The 19,337-nt window shown below is 48.4% G+C and overlaps 5 protein-coding genes and 1 non-coding gene across 10 annotated transcripts; 2 read left to right on the forward strand and 4 right to left on the reverse strand.

Annotated features, from left to right (window-relative positions):
• Positions 1–3,059: 3,059 nt before the first annotated feature.
• Positions 3,060–5,771, reverse strand: LOC9632541 (probable glutamate carboxypeptidase LAMP1). The gene is made up of 11 exons (XM_024665652.1): positions 4,824–5,771; positions 4,704–4,768; positions 4,556–4,637; positions 4,416–4,499; positions 4,204–4,356; positions 4,086–4,148; positions 3,840–4,020; positions 3,698–3,786; positions 3,597–3,647; positions 3,348–3,545; positions 3,060–3,297 (listed from the first exon to the last, which is right to left on the reverse strand). The coding sequence occupies exons 1-11, from the start codon at positions 5,742–5,744 to the stop codon at positions 3,100–3,102; spliced, it is 2,085 nt and encodes a 694-aa protein (XP_024521420.1). The 5' UTR covers positions 5,745–5,771; the 3' UTR covers positions 3,060–3,099.
• Positions 5,772–5,817: 46 nt separating this feature from the next.
• On the reverse strand, positions 5,818–7,185 carry LOC112342976 (uncharacterized CRM domain-containing protein At3g25440, chloroplastic-like). The gene is made up of 4 exons (XM_024665718.1): positions 7,107–7,185; positions 6,823–7,051; positions 6,339–6,758; positions 5,818–6,280 (listed from the first exon to the last, which is right to left on the reverse strand). Exons 1-4 carry the CDS (start codon positions 7,151–7,153, stop codon positions 5,846–5,848), a joined length of 1,131 nt encoding a protein of 376 aa, XP_024521486.1. The 5' UTR covers positions 7,154–7,185; the 3' UTR covers positions 5,818–5,845.
• Positions 7,186–7,241: 56 nt separating this feature from the next.
• Positions 7,242–7,313, reverse strand: TRNAG-UCC. The gene has a single exon. It is a non-coding gene; the product is annotated as a tRNA-Gly (tRNA).
• Positions 7,314–8,033: 720 nt separating this feature from the next.
• LOC9632542 lies at positions 8,034–9,411 on the forward strand. The gene is made up of 2 exons (XM_024679738.1): positions 8,034–8,801; positions 8,860–9,411. The coding sequence occupies exons 1-2, from the start codon at positions 8,034–8,036 to the stop codon at positions 9,409–9,411; spliced, it is 1,320 nt and encodes a 439-aa protein (XP_024535506.1).
• A 405-nt stretch (positions 9,412–9,816) lies between these two features.
• Positions 9,817–13,993, reverse strand: LOC9632543 (probable cytokinin riboside 5'-monophosphate phosphoribohydrolase LOGL10). Of its 5 annotated transcripts, XM_002961138.2 has the most exons (11): positions 13,221–13,265; positions 13,050–13,159; positions 12,824–12,969; positions 12,409–12,672; positions 11,585–12,352; positions 10,731–10,828; positions 10,627–10,657; positions 10,440–10,539; positions 10,307–10,377; positions 10,095–10,238; positions 9,817–10,038 (listed from the first exon to the last, which is right to left on the reverse strand). In XM_002961138.2, exons 5-11 carry the CDS (start codon positions 11,699–11,701, stop codon positions 9,937–9,939), a joined length of 663 nt encoding a protein of 220 aa, XP_002961184.1. In that variant the 5' UTR covers positions 11,702–12,352; positions 12,409–12,672; positions 12,824–12,969; positions 13,050–13,159; positions 13,221–13,265; the 3' UTR covers positions 9,817–9,936. The 5 variants fall into 5 exon arrangements, 1 of the variants encoding a protein (XP_002961184.1); XR_002991187.1 differs by lacking the exons at positions 9,817–10,038; positions 10,095–10,238; positions 10,307–10,377; ... (1 more) ...; positions 10,627–10,657; positions 10,731–10,828 and adding exons at positions 13,318–13,829; positions 13,883–13,993 and having other exon boundaries at positions 11,920–12,352; positions 13,050–13,130; positions 13,221–13,259; XR_002991183.1 differs by lacking the exons at positions 9,817–10,038; positions 10,095–10,238; positions 10,307–10,377; ... (1 more) ...; positions 10,627–10,657; positions 10,731–10,828 and adding exons at positions 13,318–13,829; positions 13,883–13,993 and having other exon boundaries at positions 11,920–12,352; positions 13,221–13,259.
• Positions 13,963–19,333, forward strand: LOC9632544 (transcription initiation factor TFIID subunit 2). Its single transcript, XM_024665500.1, has 27 exons — positions 13,963–14,163; positions 14,213–14,540; positions 14,607–14,740; positions 14,797–14,866; positions 14,918–15,114; positions 15,169–15,322; positions 15,376–15,460; positions 15,507–15,598; positions 15,655–15,780; positions 15,831–15,884; positions 15,935–15,997; positions 16,056–16,153; positions 16,203–16,508; positions 16,557–16,644; positions 16,701–16,823; positions 16,879–16,935; positions 16,984–17,063; positions 17,112–17,154; positions 17,204–17,290; positions 17,347–17,436; positions 17,495–17,553; positions 17,601–17,691; positions 17,747–17,912; positions 17,964–18,141; positions 18,194–19,052; positions 19,102–19,162; positions 19,219–19,333. Exons 1-26 carry the CDS (start codon positions 14,030–14,032, stop codon positions 19,153–19,155), a joined length of 3,816 nt encoding a protein of 1,271 aa, XP_024521268.1. The 5' UTR covers positions 13,963–14,029; the 3' UTR covers positions 19,156–19,162; positions 19,219–19,333.
• The last annotated feature ends 4 nt before the right edge of the window (positions 19,334–19,337 follow it).

The following is a 19,337-nucleotide window of genomic DNA, read 5'->3' on the forward strand; positions in this document are numbered from 1 at the left end:
TTGCTGTTGGACAAGACAGAGCTGACATTGCTCGTAAATTACGCGACGAAGGTGCTGATTTTGGTTTAAAAGATAAGACAGGAGCTGGAGTATTGCACTTTGCTGCTAGAGGAGGGGGTAAAGATATCTTCGCGTTGCTGGATCCGAAGGGCCCGGAAGTGCACCGAGCTACTAAAGCAGGTCTGACTCCGTTGCACTTTGCTGCCTGGAATGGGAACACTGTTGCACTCGAGTGGTTGCTGAAAATTAACGACATCAAGCTAGATGCGGAGGACAAGGTTGAGAAAGGACTGCCATGGCATTGGGCGGCTATGGGTGGCAACACATACTGTCTTCGCATACTCATACGTGAACATGTGGAAAGAAATATACAGGTGTTTCCAGGAAGTCACAAGGACTGGCAGCGGGCATTCCAGCGTATTGAAGATCATGGTCAAGCCGACATAATTGATTTGGTGCCGTGGTGTGTCCTGTGTAACGATGGAGTGTTGGAGCCTGGTATATTGTCGTCTGCTGTTGCATATGGAGACAGTATAACGAATAGGCTCTTAGCGAAGAAGTTGGGTACAAGAGAAACTGGGTCAGGGCCAGAGGACTCTGTTCATGACCTTGTGGAGGAATCACGGCTACTGGAATGGGCTGCTTTGAGTGCCACTACCAGAAGCACAGAATTCGGTGGCAAGGGCCTGTTCAACAGAGTAAAGCCTGTGATGGAGTTCATGATGAAGAAGTACACCAACGTGAAAGGAATCAATGATCAACTCAGGTTAGCTTTTAAGATTGCTTTCTTGCATGGAGAACAGGATGAGCTGCGGGGAAGGGAGACCTTCGCAACCTGCATGGCAAAGTGCTTCACCCAGGAATTACCCGATATGATCAAGGAAGCTGTGTGGAAGGAACTGGACATTAACTTTGAAGACAAATATCGAAATTTGCCAAGCAAGTACAAGGATGCCTTCGACGACGTGAGTGAACTGGTGAAAGATGTTCCTGTGGCTTATTGGGAGGCAAAACTTGAAGAAGACAGAAGCAAGGACCTGAAGGCCATCTCGCAAGAGAACATCTCGGAAAAGAAATATAACGACGAAGAAGAATGTAGGAGGAAACGGCTGGCTCAACGTTTGAAACAGTTGTCGGAAAAGTTCATCAAAGATTATCCCAACGACACAGGCCACCGGACAGGTCGGACTGCTTTGCACTGGGCTGCCATCTTCATGGAGCGCGAGACAGTGATTGCCTTGTCTGGTAAAGGCTGCAAACCAGACATTTGCGATAACTTCGGCAAGCCACCTTACTGGGACGCACAATGGGTGGGTGAGAAGGATGCTGTCATGCTGAACTGCCTCAAGTGGGGCAGCTACACTGAGAGCTTGCACAAGGACCGGCAGATGTTCGTGGATGGCTTAAACGCGATACTGGTTGGATCAGCTCTCATTGCCAGTGTCACGTTCGGAGGCTTCTTGAATCCGCCACTGGGGTACAAACTTAAGTTCAAGGACAGGGAGTATGTGTCCATCGACAGACCAGGTGTGGTTGTGTTCTGGGTTGCCAACAGTTTGTCCTTCTTTTTCGCAATGGCCAGTGCTCTGGCAGGAGTCACCGGGGTCCTGCCTTCTCCCGACAAATTCAACCTGAGACTCCTTCGCCGCCTCCGGCACATACTCATTGCCGCAGCAGTCATGCTCGTCATCTCCATCATCTTCGTCCTCGTGGGATTTGGAGCCGCAGGATTCTCAGAATTGCCACCTTCGGGAAAGTATCCGACCAGCATGATCGCCACTTCTGTCCCCGGGGGTTTGGTCTGCTTAGGTCCTCTCTGCACGTTCATCTACGCAGTTTACAACCTGAATTCCCGGAAGCTCAGGTTCTTCGACTCGCAGCGCAGCAAAGCAGGTCAGGGGAGCGACGGTCAGAAAAATACCATCTCGAAGCTTGTTGATGCTCTGAAACGGTGCTTTAAAGTGCAAGATCATTCGGAGGTTGGGGGCATAAGTTTCGGCAGTGAAACGCTTGAAGAGCTTCTAAGTTCTCAGGGTTCACCTCAGAAACGGAAAAGGTATGCGCGTGGTCAGCGACCTTGGGAAGATGGTTTGGATTCCCTGGTTCCGGATGGTCAGACGGATGGTCAGACTGAAACGGATGGTCAGACGGATGGTCAGACTCAAACGGATGGTCAGACGGATGGTCAGACTGAAACGGATGGTCAGACGGATGGTCAGACTAAAACGGATGGTCAGACGGTCATAACAGTAAACCCAGGTCCCTGAACCGAATCTAGGGGTTGATTCATGTGCTCAAGCTGAAACATTTCGAAATGCTCATCCGCTGCTCGATCAGACCATCACATCGAATGTATATCAGTGTCATCACTAAGATTATTTACAGAAAAGCGTTACTGTCCAAAGACGCTCCGCTCCGTCTCTGAAAACGTAGAGCTCCATCGGACACTGGGCTGGCGAGCCTTAAGCTGCGTTGGGCTAGAAATCAGAAGAAAGTGACATCTTACCGCTGACTTTATTGGTCTCAGCTGACCTTCTCCTGCATTGAAACAAGGATAAGCATCGCCACGCAGCTCTTTGGATCTGTCTTACCTTTGCTTGCTCTTTGGCCAAAGGAGCTATAGGCGCTATACTATTGTCCAAACATCCGAGCACGGTAAGAACCAACAGCACGAAACAATTAAAAAAAATAAAAAATCCATCCTCTCCCTAGTGAGCGCAAGAGGCAAATCCTTAACCACAAGAGCTCAAAATGGAAGAGATGACACACCATTAGACGTGACGAAAAGAAGCTCCTCTTTCTTCTCTTGCACAGCTACTCCTCTTCCTCTCGCCAATGTTCCGCCAGATCTTGTTTGCCACTCTGAAGGGCCCAGCCACTTCAATTTGAGCCCACACCTTAGCAACTTCCTTCCATTTTGCTAGCTGAAACCGGACTTGGCTGCTTGCTCTAAACCCTAAACTCTGTCCTTTCTTTCCCCTTATCTTTCTGACCGTTGACTATCTTGACCATACCGTTGACTATATTCAATGCAATGTCAGCTGGCGATGGAAAGGATAGGATAAATACCAAGAGCAACTGCGCACGGTTCAACTGCATTTAGGAAAATATGTCACCTTTTATGACATTCGCGGCACACTGGATAGCTCTCGAAGCTCTCCATATTTCATGTTGCAAGTCTTGTTTTAAAGCTTTAAGCTCTTCTTTGTCCTCACCCACAGCCATCTTCGATATAACGTCCGCAATAGCAGGGAATGTCGAGGTACCATAGACATTTGTTTGAGTTGGGCCATAGATCTACACAATTCTCAACATCAAAACTCTTACAATCAGATAAATGCACTCACCAAGTGTTTGAACCATGGCTTCCCTGGAAGGCCTTCGCCATCTAGAAAACAGCGCTCTCCAAGCATCAAAATATCATTTTTACTTCTGGGCGCAGTGAAAGAAGGGATCTTGGACGCAAGTTCACGAAGTTGATCCACCGCAGAATGAAGTGGGAAGAAATTTACGTCGTGTGACTTGCTGAGGCTAAGTATATTAACCTGGAAAAACCGATGAGACCAAGCGAAAGAAGAAAAAAGAGAAAAGCTTACTGGATGACCCGAAATAAGCAGGAACCTGGCCTCCAAATCCTTTACAGCGACCTTTAAGAAACAATCCAACTCATGAAAAGCAATGGTATAATCGCTAGTACCTCTAACACATTTGCATACGAGACATAGTTGAAAGGCAAGATCGTGTCCATGGCCAAGCGCCTCGCAAGCAGTCCCCAGACTTTCACCACTGGCACCAAAGCCTCGAAATCTTATAAAAAAGAATCAAAAGCAAAGTTTCACCTGTTGCATGGCGATGAAACTCAGGGTCTCCAAAGTTTTTCATCCAGTTGTAATTGTCATAGAGTGAATGATACACGGGAAAATCTGAGTTTTTCTCTTCGTACGTCATGCTGGTGGAGGGAATTCCTGCGTGCTGCAAGAATGGAGCGTAGTCGGAGCCACCACCGCCCAGCCTCCCGACCTGAGTCCATCAAACCATTAATACGGAGCGGAGGAGATGATAATGATAAATTTTTTGTCTCTTACACAATCATTTGATTTTCCACACCACGAGTCAAATATGGTTCCATTTGAGTCTGGATCTTTCACCTTGAGAGAACCAAAATGCCATGAGCTGCAAAAAGAAATGGTAAGATTTGCGTACCATTTTGGTGACTTCGAATAAAAGGTTGTCAAGCTGAGGCGTAGCAGACGCTGAGAAAGAACTGCCTGTTACTGCTTCATCCACGTTTAAATAAGCCACCGCTCGAGCCTTAAGCATGGCCAAATTGTCCTCGACCCACTCTGTAGAACCAGTCTATTAAGACAAGAATTTTTATGAGTAAACACGAAGATAATAGAGATACAAAGGATTACCAGGCTGTACTCTTCGGCATCCCAGCTGCAAAATACGATTGTTCTCGCTGGTTTTCTCAGAAACTGTCCAAAGATGCGAGCTATCTAAAAACTCGCAAAAACATGAAAAGTTTCTTTGAGGAATAACATGAAAGCTTTACCTCCAAAAGGCAGGCAGTTCCGCTGTTTGGATCGCCGGCTCCATACGTCCAAGCGTCTCGGTGATTCCCAAGAAGCACATATCTATGTGTCAAAGCTTTAGAAAAAATACGAGAGAAAACAAGACTAATTTGAAGCTCGAAAACTCACCTATCTTTCTCAGAGCCTTCTATGATTCCAAAAACGTTACGAATTGTCGCAGTGGTCAGGTTAGCCTGCCAGGAAGTACGTAGTGCTCAAAAGCTTTAATATTTTTTTTGCAGAAGTTACCTCGTAGCGAAGATCAAGTTTCACAGGTCCTTTCCCAGCTCGATACGCGTCCACCGCAAGTCCTCCTTGCCAGGAATCAGGAGCAACAGGGCCTCCCAGCGCCTCGATGATTGGAAGAGCGTCGCGAGCGGAGATTGGCAGCGCGGGGATCACAGGAACTCCCAGCCTTGTCAAGTTGGAAGCGTCCAATCTCTCGGAAAGCTTGCTACTCGGCCACCCCGGCGTGAGAGGATCCCCGGGGTCCTGGATCACGGAGCCTCTCTGGACTCCACTTGGAGGCAACCATCGCGAGAATGGATAGTAGCCTTCAGTGGTAGCGTTCGTGGCGTAGTCTCGAGGATCCGGATACAAAACCACGGCCACTGCGCCTTCCTCCTGCGCGTTAAACACGATATCCCCTCGAAAGCTTTTGCCAAGCCTGGCGATCACCACGCTCCCTCTCACCTCCACTCCCAGGCTCTTGAGCTCGTCAAAATCGGATTTTTGGCCGTAGTTTGCGTACACCACCTCGGCAAGAGCTTCCCCAGACGGCGAGTAAGCGAAGAAAGTTGGAATGACTCCAGAGGAATCGCCATCGCCATCCACGGTCTCTTCGTCAAGAGCCAAGCTGAGTGACGAGTTGCTTGGGTAGACCACGGACAACGATCGCTTCAAGGGATACGAGACGAGTACCTCGTAGTCGACCGTGCGCGTCGAGAGCCCAAACTCGCGGAATCTCTCCTCGACGAACTTGGCGGTGGCGAATCCCTGCGGCGTCCCCGCGACGTGGGGGTGGAGCGTGAGGTTGTGGAGGAAGGCGGCGATGGAGCGAGTGCTAACTTGGATCACGAAGAACCAAGCCGGGAGCGAGCTCAGGTAGAGATTGATCGCGATGATCGCGACGAGCAGCAGTAAAATGTGGGTGGCGAGAGTGCCAAACATCTCTTTCTTCGAGCTTGTACTTCAAAATCTTCTCCTCTCGCAAGAACCCTACCTGATAGTGGGATCCACGTCATATCATAAGCTTATCTCCCTGGATTTGTTTAGGAGTGTGGATATGGTACTCCCAGGCCACGGAGGTACGCTTTTATCCCCCCACACCTGCGAATCTTGTAATCAAACAAGTTCTTTCTCGCTCGTCTCCTCTCCTTCCCAATCTCGGTCTTGTGGCGGCCAAGTTCTCTCGCAAATCTGGACGCCATCTTTTTTTCCACTCGCTCGAGGCTCGCCTGTGCAGCTATAACATCCGCTGCTGCTGCTCTAGCCTGATCTTTATCACCATTCTCCCCTTCTACTTGACAACCTTGATCTAAACCTTCTTCTCTGTCTTCGTTACCAGCCCCTGGTAAGACTATCATCGGCTGCGTGGCTTGAGCGGGCTCTCTGTCTTCTTTGAGAAAGTGGTACCTGGAAATGTATTGCCGCAGCCTGTAAACTTGTGAATCCAAAGCCCGTTGGATGTGGTGCCTAGAATCGGCCTGAAAGAACGAAAACAGGAAATTCATCAAAGAAGAACAAGAGAAGCAGCAAACTCACATTTCTCCTGTCGACAGCTTCGAAAGTTGGAGGATAGAGCTCCTCTGGTGTCTGGTAGTTCTTACCACGAAACATAATCACCGTCCTGTCCTCAAGGACATCGAGCACGATGCCTCCACTCAATCTCGCTAGCTCGGCACCGATTCTCCGCGTCTCCTCCATGCTGTTGTGGCGGGGGCACTTGATCCTCACCGTCTCATGGAACTTCCAGTTGGTGTGGATGTTGTGAATCACACCTCCGTAGATCCCACGCTTACCAACGGACGCAAAGTTCTGGTTTTTGTTTCCAATCCTTGCGTAGTGCGCCGCCTCTCTTTCACTCAGAGGCTCCGTTTCTCGCAAGCAATGGTTTCCTTCGGTAAGATGGGACGAATGCTTTCGCCGGATCTCCGTCCTGTTGAGATCGATCGTGTACAAAGCCTGGAAGAAACGAGCGAAAGAAAATACATAAATAAAAGCAAATAAGAAGAGTGCTCCTACGTACCCTTCGGATCTTTACTTCGAGAAACTCCTTCTCGGTTTTGGGAGCACGGCTCTTGTCCTCCTCCCTTCTCTTGCGAATCTCCTCTCGAATTTGTTGCTTGACGAGCTCCTTGACGAGATTCCTCTTCTTGATCCGGAAATCCATAGACACCTGCTGATCGTGGTCCGGATTCTCATCCTGGCGTTGCTGCTCAGTCGCTAGATTCGTCTGCCTCACTCCAGACAGAACCCTGCGATAATTTCCACTCCATCGGGCCTCCACATTCCCGGCATTCTTCCTCGTACCTTGAGGACGCGGCAACAGGCTGTGCTCCAGTGGCGGCAGTGCACATCGCCGATCGCCATATCAGGGAAAAGGAGCGCATCCTCTCCATAAACCCTAGAGCCGACACGTGGCAAAAAGACTTTAGGCATTAAAAATGCACCAGCCGGGAGTCGAACCCGGGTCTATTTCTTGGAAGGCAATTATCCTAACCGTTGGACTACTGATGCTTATTACATTTAAAGTAAAATTAACCTGAAGGAAACATTCACTCAAGCGTAAAGAGTGCTTCTAGGCGCAAAATTCCACCTTCTGCGGTTTAGGGCATTCGCATTCGATGAAGGAAGCAGCTCTATTAAAACTGAAAATCTGAAAAAACATGGATTTACTACATGAAATCGGCATCGACAGGATTTTTGTACATGGACTTAAATGGAATTTCTATCCCTGGTGTGCACCATTGCCATTTTATCTCTAAAATATTTTTCGTTCATCACCACAACTATACGCATTGAATGTTACAGACTTTGAAGACATTTGCAAGGCTTGTGACAGCATTGCCTCTCGATCCACTGATCACTAACGAGCACAGAGAAATCCTGTTCTGCCGGATGTAATTGCAGCATCCAATCTTGTGGTTTATTGTCCTGGGAAAGATTTCCATTCTCTCAAGTTGCGAGGCACATTCCATGTTGTCGGCACTTCTAATTGCTAGAGCAAGAGATGGATTTGCAAGAAGAATCAAAACGCAGGCAAAGATTGCAACCTTGTTGAGAGGGGCCATTTGCGAGATCGATCGATCTGGATCGAGAATGCCCTTAAATCTTCTGGTCCATGGTGTCAAACAAATCTCCATACAAAGAATCCTTTTGGTTTTGGCTGGAAGCAAAATGGGCGCGAACGAGCATTGGACGGCCGCGATCGCAACAAATCTTAGGGTTTAGGCGAGGATGCAGCGACGCCCAGTCAAGAGGTTGCGCTGCGTGTGTGGGAGCGATGGCGGGGAATACGATCTGGCCAAGGCAGTCAAGGCGCACGAGGCCATCGCCGCAATCGACAAGAGTAAGCTGTGCACTGCCGGTGAGATCACGGCGATTCCATATCCGGGAATCGGCAAGGCGCCGTCGATGCCCGGAGGAGATCTCCAGTTTGTAGGTCGCCGTGATCTTGAGAGCCTGGTGGAAGCAGCCAAAGAGACAAAAACGCTGCTAGTCGTTGGGCCGTGTGGAATCGGCAAGAGTTGCTTGCTCAGGGCTTTGGCTTGCGGGTGGATTCACGATGCCGCGGGGACTAACAGCAGGATTGTTTGCCTCTGGGACCTCGCGATTGCTATCGCTAAGCAGGACTTGGCCGGGTGCGTGAAGAACGCGCTGAGGTTCACGTTTTGCAAGGAGGCCGAGCTGTTGGATGAGATAGATCGCTTGGGTTCTATGCAAGACATCGCCAAGTTCTTCCGCGATCAAGTAGCAGCCGCGGGTGACGAGTTTTACTTTGTCGTCGATCAGTGGGAGATGCTTGACGCTCTTGGAGAGGAAATGCCAGTGCCAGTTCCCGCCAAGGAGCTGCGTAAGAAGTTCCACAGCGATTTGTTTGCTTTGTTCTCACTTGCAGCAGTGACTGTCTTGGGGCTGTCTCGTGGGGTTGGAATGACGCAGGAGTACTTGCAGCTGCGGTATAGTCCGTGCGAACTCTTGCTCCTGGAGGATGGTTTCTACGGGGTGAGCTGTTCTTTCTTGTGGATCTTTGTGTTTTGATTTCTAAAGTTTTGGTTGGCAGGAGGAGCTGACTGCTTTCCGAGACAAGCTGAGCGTTCTCGGGCTCCTTTGCTCGCGATTCCCGAAGCGCTCAATGCTTGTGGAGCATTACACAGGGAGGCACCCGTTTTCGTTGGCCGTCTTGGACAGCAGCTGCCGGAGCTATGCACTCGGCAAGCTCGTGGCCCGCGAACTACCAAGTTCGTGGTTACACCGGCGTGGTCCGGAAAGGAAGCTTAGTCCGGAAGAGGTAGTAGCATGCCTGGAGGACGAGGAGGACTGGCTGGCGGCGATTGAAACTTTCTTGTCATCGGGTGAGATGGCGCGGATCAGTTTCTCGCTTGAGTACGCTCTGGCGATGCGAAAGCCGCTGCGACGGGCATGCCAGACAATAGAGGACATGGCTAAGTTTGATTCGAGTTTCATTGTTGGTGACGAGGAGGAGGGGCCTGAGTTTGTGACTGAGCACATCGCCCTAGTGTATGCGGATGTGTTCCGAACAGCGGAGAAGGCCAATGTCTTCAGTGGTTCATGCCACACCGGATCCGGCATGGATTTCTCAACCTTGCATTAGCAACATCCATGGAACTTAGTGATGATAGCGTACGTATTCATCATTGGTGTCTGCAACTCTCGTGTCCCAATTTTGTGATCCAACCTTTGTCTTTGAAACAAAATCTAGAGTGACAATCCAAAAGCTCTTCCACTCAATCGCTAGTTAAATAGATTCAAACCATGTACAAGCCGAAGAACAATGCGACACCGCTACAAAAATTGGGAAAGTACGAAGGAGTCGTGCGTTCGAATCCGCGCCCCAACATGCTTGGGAAAATAAAAGGAGTGATCAGTTTGTTTTATTTGAGGGTCCCTCTTCTTCGGGTGGGTTCGAACCCGGGATCGGCTCTACAAGACTATCCCTCAGGTCCCTGGGCTGGCCAGTCTTCCCAGGGTTGATCACTTGAAAAATATTGCGTCTCTCTTCTACATGGAATAAACTTTGGTTTAGTTAAGCCTTGAGCTTTTCAAGGGTCCAACACATAGTCACTGATTCTACTACCCACTGATCTTGAAAAACAAAAGAATTGGTTTAAACATTTTCTCACAGCGTATGGCTTGGGGGTGCCGATGCTGCCGAGTACCCCAATTGTTCTATCTCCCACGTCTCTTTTGGAGCAACCGAGACGTGGTTTGGAACATAAGCCTGCCAAACAAACAAAAGATCACGAGGAAACTTGTACACAACCGAGGAACACTTACCTCTAGTCTATCAAGGAGCTCGCCCGCAGTCGATGCGGAGATGACAATTTGCCTGGACGACGGCTTGATGAATCCTTCCTCCGTGCCCTTGTCAAACAGGGCGAGCAGCGGATTGTAGTAACCATCAACGTTTAGCAGGCCGACCTGATTAAGAGAAAAGAGAGACGCGCAAACATCAGACTTTCCATGTGAGAAACTGCGAGATCTCTTACAGGCTTATCATGAATGCCTAACTGGGACCACGTTATCATTTCCAGCAGCTCCTCTAGCGTACCATATCCGCCTGGCGACAACGAAGAATGTGTCAATACTTTTCACAGGCTAGAAAGCGCGAGAAAACGATACCCGGAAGTGCGATAAAGGCCTCCGCCTGCCGTGCCATCTCGGCTTTCCTCTGGTGCATGTCGGATACGACTTTCACCTCTCCGACCGTCTTGCCTGAAATCTAGAAAGGAAATGAAACGAGCTTTGGGGAATGAGTGCCCGTCCCGACGAGCCAGCCACATGGAAATAAATGGTAAACCTGTACTACCTCGTGAGGCATCAGCGCTTTTGGGATTACTCTGCGAGGAAGACAGCCAAAAGGTCAGAGGGGCGAAAAGAACGTTAAAAAACACAACAAAAAGCACTACGTACCCAGTAACGCGACAGCCACCTTCGTAAACCGCTTCCGCTATAAGTCCCATCAGTCCGACGTTGCCGCCTCCGTAAACCAGATCGATTTTCCTCTTCACCTGTAGACGCCAAACACACGCAAAGCTCGTTAGAGAACAAACCACAAAAGGGATCACACAACAAACTCATAAAACAAATCTCATACAACAAATCGGGCGTGAGGAGGCAAGAGCTTGGGAATATAAAGTACCACCAAAATAACGAGTTCACGCGCTGAGAGAGAGATGCAAGCTCACCCTCCTGGCTCAACCACACCAAACATATCAATTCCATGACAGCCTGGCCCCTCTCGTGCCCGAGCAAATTATCCTCCAGGAGACAAGGAATGAATCGCCTTTTATGCACCACTCTATGGTTTTGCTCATAAGGAGCGAATGTATCGAGGTAAGGAAACCAGGGACAACATCAACGCACCGGGACAGAGACCACTTTCTACGCAAAACAAACCAAAAACAATGCAAGAACACACATGAGAGAAAGAAGCGGAAGCAAAAGTAAACTATGGTGGTGGTCGAGCAATGCAAAAGTCGCCGTATGATAAGCTAAGTGGAAGTCACAAGCGATGCAACGGGATTAAACCGAGACTAAAATAATAGGAGGGAAAAAAAAAAAAAAAAACTGAAAAGGAGAGCCTTCCATTCTATCCAAGAACTCCCCCACCAAAATAAAGAAAGAGCTTTCTGTGATTCGTTCGAAACTAGCAAACCGATCTCCAAAAAAGAAACCTTGCAGACAATGGCGCACATTCATTCACTCATGCACTCGCTCATCAAAGAAATGCAATGCGCAAGGGAATAGAGGAAGCATCACATTACCAATTCGCGGCCGAGGTCGGCAGCCGCGGCGCCGTAGCTCGTCTTCTTCCCGCTGCTACTGCCGCAAAACACACAAATCCTCACAAATTTCGACCTCCCTCCCCCGGAATCGTCCATCTCTCCACGGATCAGCACGCCACAGCGCCGAAAGCTCCCACCCGAACAGCGTTGCGCGGGCGCCTAGCAGCGCCGCCTCCTCGTCGCAGCGCAATCGATCGTCCTCGCCGGCGCCATACCTTCTTCCCTTCAATTCTTTCTTCTCCCACACACAAAGAAAAGTCCCAGCCTCGAGACCTTATAACACACACAGCACACACAAGAAAAACTAGGTCATCTTTCCGGGAGCGTTTTTCTTTCCACATCTTTTACACTAATCACGTAGCGGTCGCAATCTTTTGCTTTGGCCCCCGATGGTCACAACGTAAAAGAAATGTTGACGCTTCCACGCTGGCCGGGGCGCTTTCAAATAACAGATTGCGAGGCAACGTTGTTTTAACTTTTTATACCGTGGCTTTGGAAATGGTCGTCCCCTGTCCAGGTGCTTCCACTGGAACAAAGAACCCTGCGAGATTTGGTTAATAAGATTTTTTGCTTACCTTGTTAAGTAGAATTCTTTGCGAGTCGAAGAAGATCCAAGCGAGATTTTGTGTTCCATGATCACCAACATATAGTGGCTGACGATCACGCTGCTAATCAAAAGTCCAGCCTTTTCATTAATGCGATGATGCGAGAGAGAGAGAGAGAGAGGGAGAGAGACAGAGCCTGCGACTGAGATGAAGATAAGCATAAGCAAAGCTCACAAAAGGAAAAGATATGGAGCTTACTTACGCTGCGCGCTTCGGGGCCTTTAAAGCCCTGTATGGACACGCATCCTGGCGAGGAAACATAGAGGCCAGGCGACCTGCCTCTTATCTCCTCCTGCGCTGCCGAGACACGCATTGCATTGTAACCGGTGAGATCTTCCCAAAGATCCGTGACGTTGATGGAGAGTGTATCCCGGGAGAGTTAAAAAAGACAATGAATGTGTCCCGGTGTTCCAGCGATAGACCTTTTGGAATGACTTGGTAAGTCACTTCGGCTGCTCTGGTCTGTGCGGAAGAAACCATGATAGCTGGTCAGGACAACGTTGAGAAAGAGAGAAAGTTGGGAGGAGGAAAAAAGGACAGAGCTTCTGTGCAGTACTTTGATGATGAAGTGTGTGAGAGAGAAGAGAAACAGAGGTGTGTGTGAGGTGTTTACCTGGAGAAAGATTGGAATCAATCCCCGTCCCTGTTGAGCCACTACTCGCTATCACATCACATTATGGAAAAGAGCACGGTACTGCGGATCTACAACAACTGCCACTAGCCGCACATTCAATCCCTCTTGTATGTTATTGCTGCAACCTTTAAAAAAAAAAAGGAAGAGAAAAAACCAAATGAGCTTTCCAGAACGAGACAGGTAGGAAAATCGAGCAAGTGCTTACCTTTAGTTCTTACATGGAGAGAGGAACGAAGAAAAAGGAATGAATCATCATACGAGCTTGTGCTTAGACAGATCGTTCTTACTTTAAGGTACAATGCGGAAGAATAGAACCTAGAGAAAAAGAAAAAGGAAGCCAGATCATAGAACGGAAAAGAAAGAAAGAAGCTCTTACTTTGGTTGGATGCTGGAACATTGTTGATCCTCGCGCGTCCTTTGTCAACCTCAAGATGGAATATAAGTACGTGATAAAGACGAAGAGAAAAACTTACTAGAACCGCCTAAAGGTTTTGGTCTCGTCCTGGATTGGAATCCACACGATATCCTTCCTCTTCATGTGTGTAACCCACCCAGGGTCCCCGGAATCCTTGCCTTTCCAGTCGGTTCTCTCGCACCAGTCCCACGAATTGGTGGCCCTCGGCCCCGGAATCTCGATCACTTCCTCCGGATCCTCGAGCGGGGAGTTCACGAACTGCGTGTAATCCATCACGTCCTCGTTGTAAGCATCCGTGACGAGCTTCTCCCCGCGGCCAAACTCCTTGTTGATCTCATCGGCGATGGCCCTCAGCACCGGCTTCTGATAGAGCGCCTCCTGCTTGTGGTTTCGCTGGAAGTCGTCCGCCGCCCTGGCGATCTTCATCGTGACGGCGAAGTGATTGCCCCTGTCCAGCAGCCATTCGGCATGGAGAAGCACGCGCTTGCCCTGCTCGATGAAATCCCTCTCGGCAGGCTGCGCGAAGTAGCAATGCCGCTTCTCCCGGTGCATCAGTGGATCCACCTTGGTCTGTCGAAGCCGATCAATCCCACCGCGAAGAAATCCTAGATCTAAGAGCATACCAGGGTGCGCCGGCGCCTGCGCTTGTTGAAATCCTGATCGCCTCCTCCTGCCTGGGCGAATACGCTGCGCATTGGCACCGCCATAGCCATCGCCATAATTTAGGGTTTCCCGGGGTTTAGGGTTCTTCACGTGTTTGGAGCCCTAGCATGGCGAAGCCGCGCAAACAGAAGCAGGGAGGAGCGGCGGATGGCGCTGGGGAGAATGGCGGCGACGCCGGCGTCGTCGTGCGCCACCAGAAGCTGTGCGTCGCGATCGACATGGAGCACGAATCAATCGTCGGGTATTTTCTCAAAAACCTTGGAGATTTTCCTCATTGTAGCCTAGGGCAGGCACACGGAGCTGGAAGTAGCGTCCAGGAACAGCGTGGGGGAGTTCCACTCCGGGGGACTGGAAATCTTGCAAGTGCTTGTGGATGGAGTCCCTGCGAAGTTTGAGAGGAAGCGAAGGACACCGAATTCATCTCAGCAGGCCAGCCCTCGCGTTCAATCGCTACAAACTGCTGCTGCCACTGCTTATTCCAGCTACAAGGCTGTCTTGGCGGCAGAAAGCTCACCCGATCTCTTCATCACCTTGTCCGCGGCGTCTCCTTCCCAGGCAGAAAATCTGTGTCAAGAGAACGGGTCGTCGCAAGACGTTCCAAAGCCATCCACAGCGCAGGTAAAGCTCTTTTTCAACTGTTAGTTCTATGCTTGAACTACTTGTTTGTATCTTGCTTGCTTACAGCCGGTGAAGCTCGTACAAATTCATTTCGCGCTAGTAAAATCGAAGAGCAAAATTTTCTTCTCCACGAATTTATTTCAGACGCATCGTGTGCAACATTGGTTTCCTTGCCTTGGCTCGATGTCGAGCAGATGCAGGTACACTTTGCGTTATTTCGTAGATGTTTTTTTTTCTTACATTTCTCTTTCGCTAGCAGCTACCATTTAGAATTCACTGTACAGTCTGATTACGTTGCAGTAAGCGCTGGAAATCTTCTGTATCAGGTACCATCTTTATCTTGTCGAGGTGTTTGAATCGACTACTTTCTGTCACAGGTTCTGAGTAAGGAGGGAAACATGAAGACATATGTCTACAACTTGGATGTACCAACGCCTGCCTCATTTGTGACTCTGGTTTCTACACCCTTGGAAGTTATTTCTGAGCGACAAAATGCAAACGTGTCACATATGTGTCCACCAGGCTATACCTCGAAGCTTCAAAGCTCTGTAAATTGCTATTACTCTCTATTCAGGTTAGTGGTATCATTTTTAATTTTTTTGTTTCATCACTTGTACCGCATTTGCAGTCTATACGAGGAGTACTTGGGTGCTGAATTTCCTTTTGGATCCTACAAGCAAGTTTTTATTGACTCCGAGCATTCGGTTGCCTCTCTATCAGTAGGAGCATCGATGGCGGTTTTTAGCTCGCATCTACTTGTAGACGAACGGGTTATTGACCAGGTAAGAATGGTGCCTCTGTAGTTTAGTTACTAATGTCGCTCATCTCCTTGAAGGCAATCATAACTCAAATCAAACTCTCGCAAGCGTTAGCTCAACAATGGTTTGGAGTCTTTATAACGCCAGAAACCGATCGCGATGGTAAATTTGCCATAAAAAATTATATGAAAATTTTGTTTTTGTGCAGTATGGCTTTTAGAAGGCATATCCGGCTTTCTTGTACATTTGTTCATAAGAAAATTTTTGGGAAATAACGAGGCACTATATCGGAAATTCAAGGTAGCTTCTTCTAATGGAAGGGATGCATTCTTATCTTTTTGCGTATGTATCACTAGGCTATCGAAGCTGTAACTGACGCAGATGTTGAAAGTTTTCCACCTCTTAGTCCATCTTCCGTTCCTGCTGGTGTTTTCCGGGCGGAGAAGCTGGGGCTTCTTGGGAAAATCCGGCTATGGAAAGCCGTATGACTATCATGACTTTTTTTGCTCTTTTGATTCTGTTGTTTTTACAGGTAACCGTAATTCAGATGCTTGAGAAACAGATGGGGCCAGAATCTCTTCGTAAGGTACTAAGCAAAAAAATTTCATGACCTAATATGCTGAGCTATATACACAGGTTCTGCAAAGGATTGTATCGAGGGCTGGAGAACGTAACATGAGAACACTCAGTACAAAAGAGGTGCTTGTTTTCCATTTTCCCAGCTTGCTTCCTTAGCAGTTATTTCCAAGGGCTTCAGTTCAGGCATTTTGCAAACAAAATTGGAAACCTCGAACGTCCATTCCTAAAAGAATTTTTTCCTCGATGGGTGGAATCACAAGGCTGCCCGTTGCTAAGGTCTGCTATTGTTTTCCTTTAGAAGTGTAAGTACTCACGCGCGGTGCAGGATGGGATTTGAGTACAACAAGAGAAGAAATATTGTGGAGTTCGCAGTTCATCGGGACTGCACAGCTCCAGAAGTCATGATGCTGGGGAACAAGTCCATCGCTGACGTTGGATGGCCTGGAATGATGAACATTCAAATACACGAACTCGACGGCATGTATGATCATCCGAATCTATCTCTGTCAGGAGACGTGCATCAGCTTTTGGAAATTCCATGCCATTCCAAAATGGCGAATCGTCGTCCCCAGCGGCCGAAAAAGCCCGGGAAGGTGGAAATTATTGATGATTTGGCAGACGATAAACCAAGGTATGAGGCTTTTTTGGAAATGTCTCGTCTTTAATTCTATTTTTTCAGTGTGGAGTCTCCGCTGTTATGGCTGCGTGCTGATCCTGGTATGGACTACCTAACGAAGATACAGCTTTGGCAACCTGAGCAAATGTGGGTAAGTTGTAAACCTCAGCATTCTCTATAGCTTCTTTTATTTTTGCATTCCGACAGATTAATCAACTAGAGAGAGACAAGGATGCTGTGGCACAGTTGCAAGCAATTGCAGCTCTACAAAAGCTACCTGTGTCGTTTTCGATAGTAAACGCGCTGAATGGCTGCCTTATTGATCCCAAGGCAAGCTGTTAACTGCTTTCATGTCTAGAAGCCTATAAGCGGAGGCGCTATGCAGGTATTTTGCCGTGTCCGGGTCGAGGCTGCTTTCGCACTAGCTAACACGGCCGGAGAGGTTTGTTCAGTTCTTTTCTTTCGGCCGCTATACTTTTTCTTTGTCCAGGGGACATCTTGGTTGGGACTTGGACACCTCATGAAGTATTACAAAAGCCGATGCTTTGATATGGAAATTGGACTCCCGAGGTTTGTACTTGAGTTTTCTGTTCGTGCTCTAACATGGAACTATATCAGACCCAATAGCTTCCATGATTTTTCCGAATACTTCGTCCTTCAGGTACCATCTCATGCTAATATGCTTTGAGCCTTACTCGTCTTTCGTATAGGCAATCCCTCCGGCAGTTGGAACCGTTCGTGGTAATCAAGGGAAGAGTCCACCAGAAGCCGTTGAATTCATTCTTAATATTCTCAAGGTTGCTACCTGGATGTCACTAGAATTTTAACATTATGGAGTTGTTATCTATTCCAGCACAACGACAACAGTGGAAATGCTTATTTGGATTCTTTCTGGCTTTCGTCTGTTATTGAATCAGTAGGCGAACTAGAAATCAGTCAACAGGTAAGCTTAGCTTCTTTTTTATTTTCTATCTTGTTTTAGCTTGACTTGCTTGTTACAGAGCATTCCAAAATTCGCAAGAATTTTGAAGCAGATTGATCGGTATTTTCAGTATGATAGGTATGATTGAATGCTCGTCGTCCTGGTTTTCTTACCCACGTACACAGACTAATGCCGAGCTACAATTGTATATTAACTCGAAGTTGCATTCAGACTTTAACTCGCCTTGCTTTGAAGTTCAACACGGTCATTTCCCTGGTATGTTTTTGTTGTTGTCCATTCTTGGATGACGACTCCGCACAATATTTTGTAGGCACCTATTGAAACGCTGTTGTCTCCTTTCAAAGTGCTAACAACACCCTGGCAAGTAAGGGTTGCAGCTTTGCAAGCACAGTTGGACATGAAGTTCCAGTCGGAAAGTCTAAATTCGTCGCTCCGAGTCGCCCTTGATTTTGTCAGAGAAGATCCATGTGCAAGAGGTCAGCTTCCATCTTCATGTAAATTGTCGTGCTAATGCTGTCTACTTTCAGTTCAATGCAAGGTGATGTCTTACGCTTTACGTATCTGTCTACGGAAGCATGCGTCAACGTCGTCTGTGGATTCTTCGACTGTCTCGTCTCTCCTGGAGTTTTTTGAAAGTGAACAATGTGCCGTGAATCACAAGTTGAGGCATTATATTTTCTCTATCTTGCAAGTTCTCGCGGGAAAGTAAGCATTTCTCACCCGTTGAATTGTGCTACACTGCTGACGTCTATTGCAGGCCTGCAACGTTGCTACGAGTGAGTAGGCTCCCACCAAAAGGACCCGTATTATTATCACCCACGGGAAAGAAAGATGATGTTGATGTTTCAAAGCTTAAGGTGCGTGTGATCCAGGCCGCGAAGAAGGAACCAGAACAACAGAAAGCTGGAAAATTGACTTTGCGGCTAAAATCCAGTACCTTCCAAAATGCGGACGCTCTACTCAAATTGCCTTCTCCGACTACTGCTCCTGAAAGTGTGAAGAGCGCCAAGTCAAGTACGATAGATCAACCGCAGGCAGCGAAGCCTTCGAGCTCGAGCAGCCAGGCGGCCGAAGCTTCGGTGCTTGTCGGTCCAGAAAAGATGGACATTGACGACAGTCCTGGCAGCTCGCAGTTCAAGGATCTCATCGAAGTCATCGACGTAAATCCTGTTCCGGAAGCACCAGTTGCGAGAAACGAAGCTGTAGACGAACAAGCAGCTGAGGCTTCTCAAAAGGAGGAGAGAAAGGAGAAGAAAGACAAGGACAGGAAAGACAAGAAGGAGAAGAAGAAGGAGAAGAAAGAGAAGAAGGACAAGAAAGATCGAAAGGAGAAGAAAGAAAAGAAGCACAAGGATAAGAAACACAAGAAGGACAAGGACAGGCACAAGCGCGAGGGAACAGAGCAGCAGCCTAAGAACGAGAATCAATCGCCCGGCTCTGACGTTGCGGTTGTTCCTGCCAGCCAAGTGAACGAAAGCGAGACCGCCGTTCGCCAACCCAGCATTCTCCTCAAAGTGAAGCAGGAAATAAGCGACGCAAACATGTCAGCTCCGCCGGTGCAAGCTTCATCAGCAACGAGTACACCACCACCACAACCACAAGTTCCTGCTATCAAGGTATGATCGAAGCTTTGCGTGTGATCTTCTCATGGTTTTCTTTCTTCAGAGGCCCGGAGAAGGTGGTTTCAAGCTGAAAATTAAAAGACCCAAAGTCGAGTGAGAGCCGGGTAAGAAAAAAAACTCTCTCTCAAAGGAATGTTTCTGATTAGGGCGGTTTGCGCAGGCAAGAAGCTCCGGCGATCGATCTCTTCAAGCGCGGGCCCGTCGGTGGAGCATCTCCGTGCCGTGCCCTTCACTCGCTCCCGAGAAGATGCAAGGTCAGACTACGACGCCTACCACAGC

This window comes from Selaginella moellendorffii, unplaced genomic scaffold, assembly GCF_000143415.4.
Source record: "Selaginella moellendorffii unplaced genomic scaffold, v1.0 SELMOscaffold_0, whole genome shotgun sequence".
NCBI classification, from domain to species: Eukaryota; Viridiplantae; Streptophyta; class Lycopodiopsida; order Selaginellales; family Selaginellaceae; genus Selaginella; species Selaginella moellendorffii.

Excerpts from the sequence above, each read along its gene's own strand:
- LOC9632541 (XM_024665652.1), bottom strand. The coding sequence starts at position 5,744 with ATGTTTGGCACTCTCGCCACCCACATTTTACTGCTGCTCGTCGCGATC. Across the intron at positions 3,787-3,839 it reads GTTTCATCGCCATGCAACAG|TGGTGAAAGTCTGGGGACTG; the intron begins GTGAAACTTTGC and ends CTTTGGTGCCAG. Across the intron at positions 3,298-3,347 it reads AGCCATGGTTCAAACACTTG|ATCTATGGCCCAACTCAAAC; the intron begins GTGAGTGCATTT and ends AGAATTGTGTAG.
- LOC112342976 (XM_024665718.1), bottom strand. The coding sequence starts at position 7,153 with ATGTGCACTGCCGCCACTGGAGCACAGCCTGTTGCCGCGTCCTCAAG. Across the intron at positions 7,052-7,106 it reads CCTGTTGCCGCGTCCTCAAG|GGTTCTGTCTGGAGTGAGGC; the intron begins GTACGAGGAAGA and ends AAATTATCGCAG. Across the intron at positions 6,759-6,822 it reads TCGAAGTAAAGATCCGAAGG|GCTTTGTACACGATCGATCT; the intron begins GTACGTAGGAGC and ends CGTTTCTTCCAG.
- LOC9632542 (XM_024679738.1), top strand. The coding sequence starts at position 8,034 with ATGCAGCGACGCCCAGTCAAGAGGTTGCGCTGCGTGTGTGGGAGCGAT. Across the intron at positions 8,802-8,859 it reads TGGAGGATGGTTTCTACGGG|GAGGAGCTGACTGCTTTCCG; the intron begins GTGAGCTGTTCT and ends TTTGGTTGGCAG.
- LOC9632543 (XM_002961138.2), bottom strand. The coding sequence starts at position 11,701 with ATGGACGATTCCGGGGGAGGGAGGTCGAAATTTGTGAGGATTTGTGTG. Across the intron at positions 10,829-11,584 it reads CCGACCTCGGCCGCGAATTG|GTGAAGAGGAAAATCGATCT; the intron begins GTAATGTGATGC and ends TGGCGTCTACAG. Across the intron at positions 10,239-10,306 it reads TAGGCATTCATGATAAGCCT|GTCGGCCTGCTAAACGTTGA; the intron begins GTAAGAGATCTC and ends TCTCTTAATCAG.
- LOC9632544 (XM_024665500.1), top strand. The coding sequence starts at position 14,030 with ATGGCGAAGCCGCGCAAACAGAAGCAGGGAGGAGCGGCGGATGGCGCT. Across the intron at positions 16,154-16,202 it reads CAAGGCTGCCCGTTGCTAAG|GATGGGATTTGAGTACAACA; the intron begins GTCTGCTATTGT and ends CGCGCGGTGCAG. Across the intron at positions 16,824-16,878 it reads GCTGCCTTATTGATCCCAAG|GTATTTTGCCGTGTCCGGGT; the intron begins GCAAGCTGTTAA and ends GGCGCTATGCAG.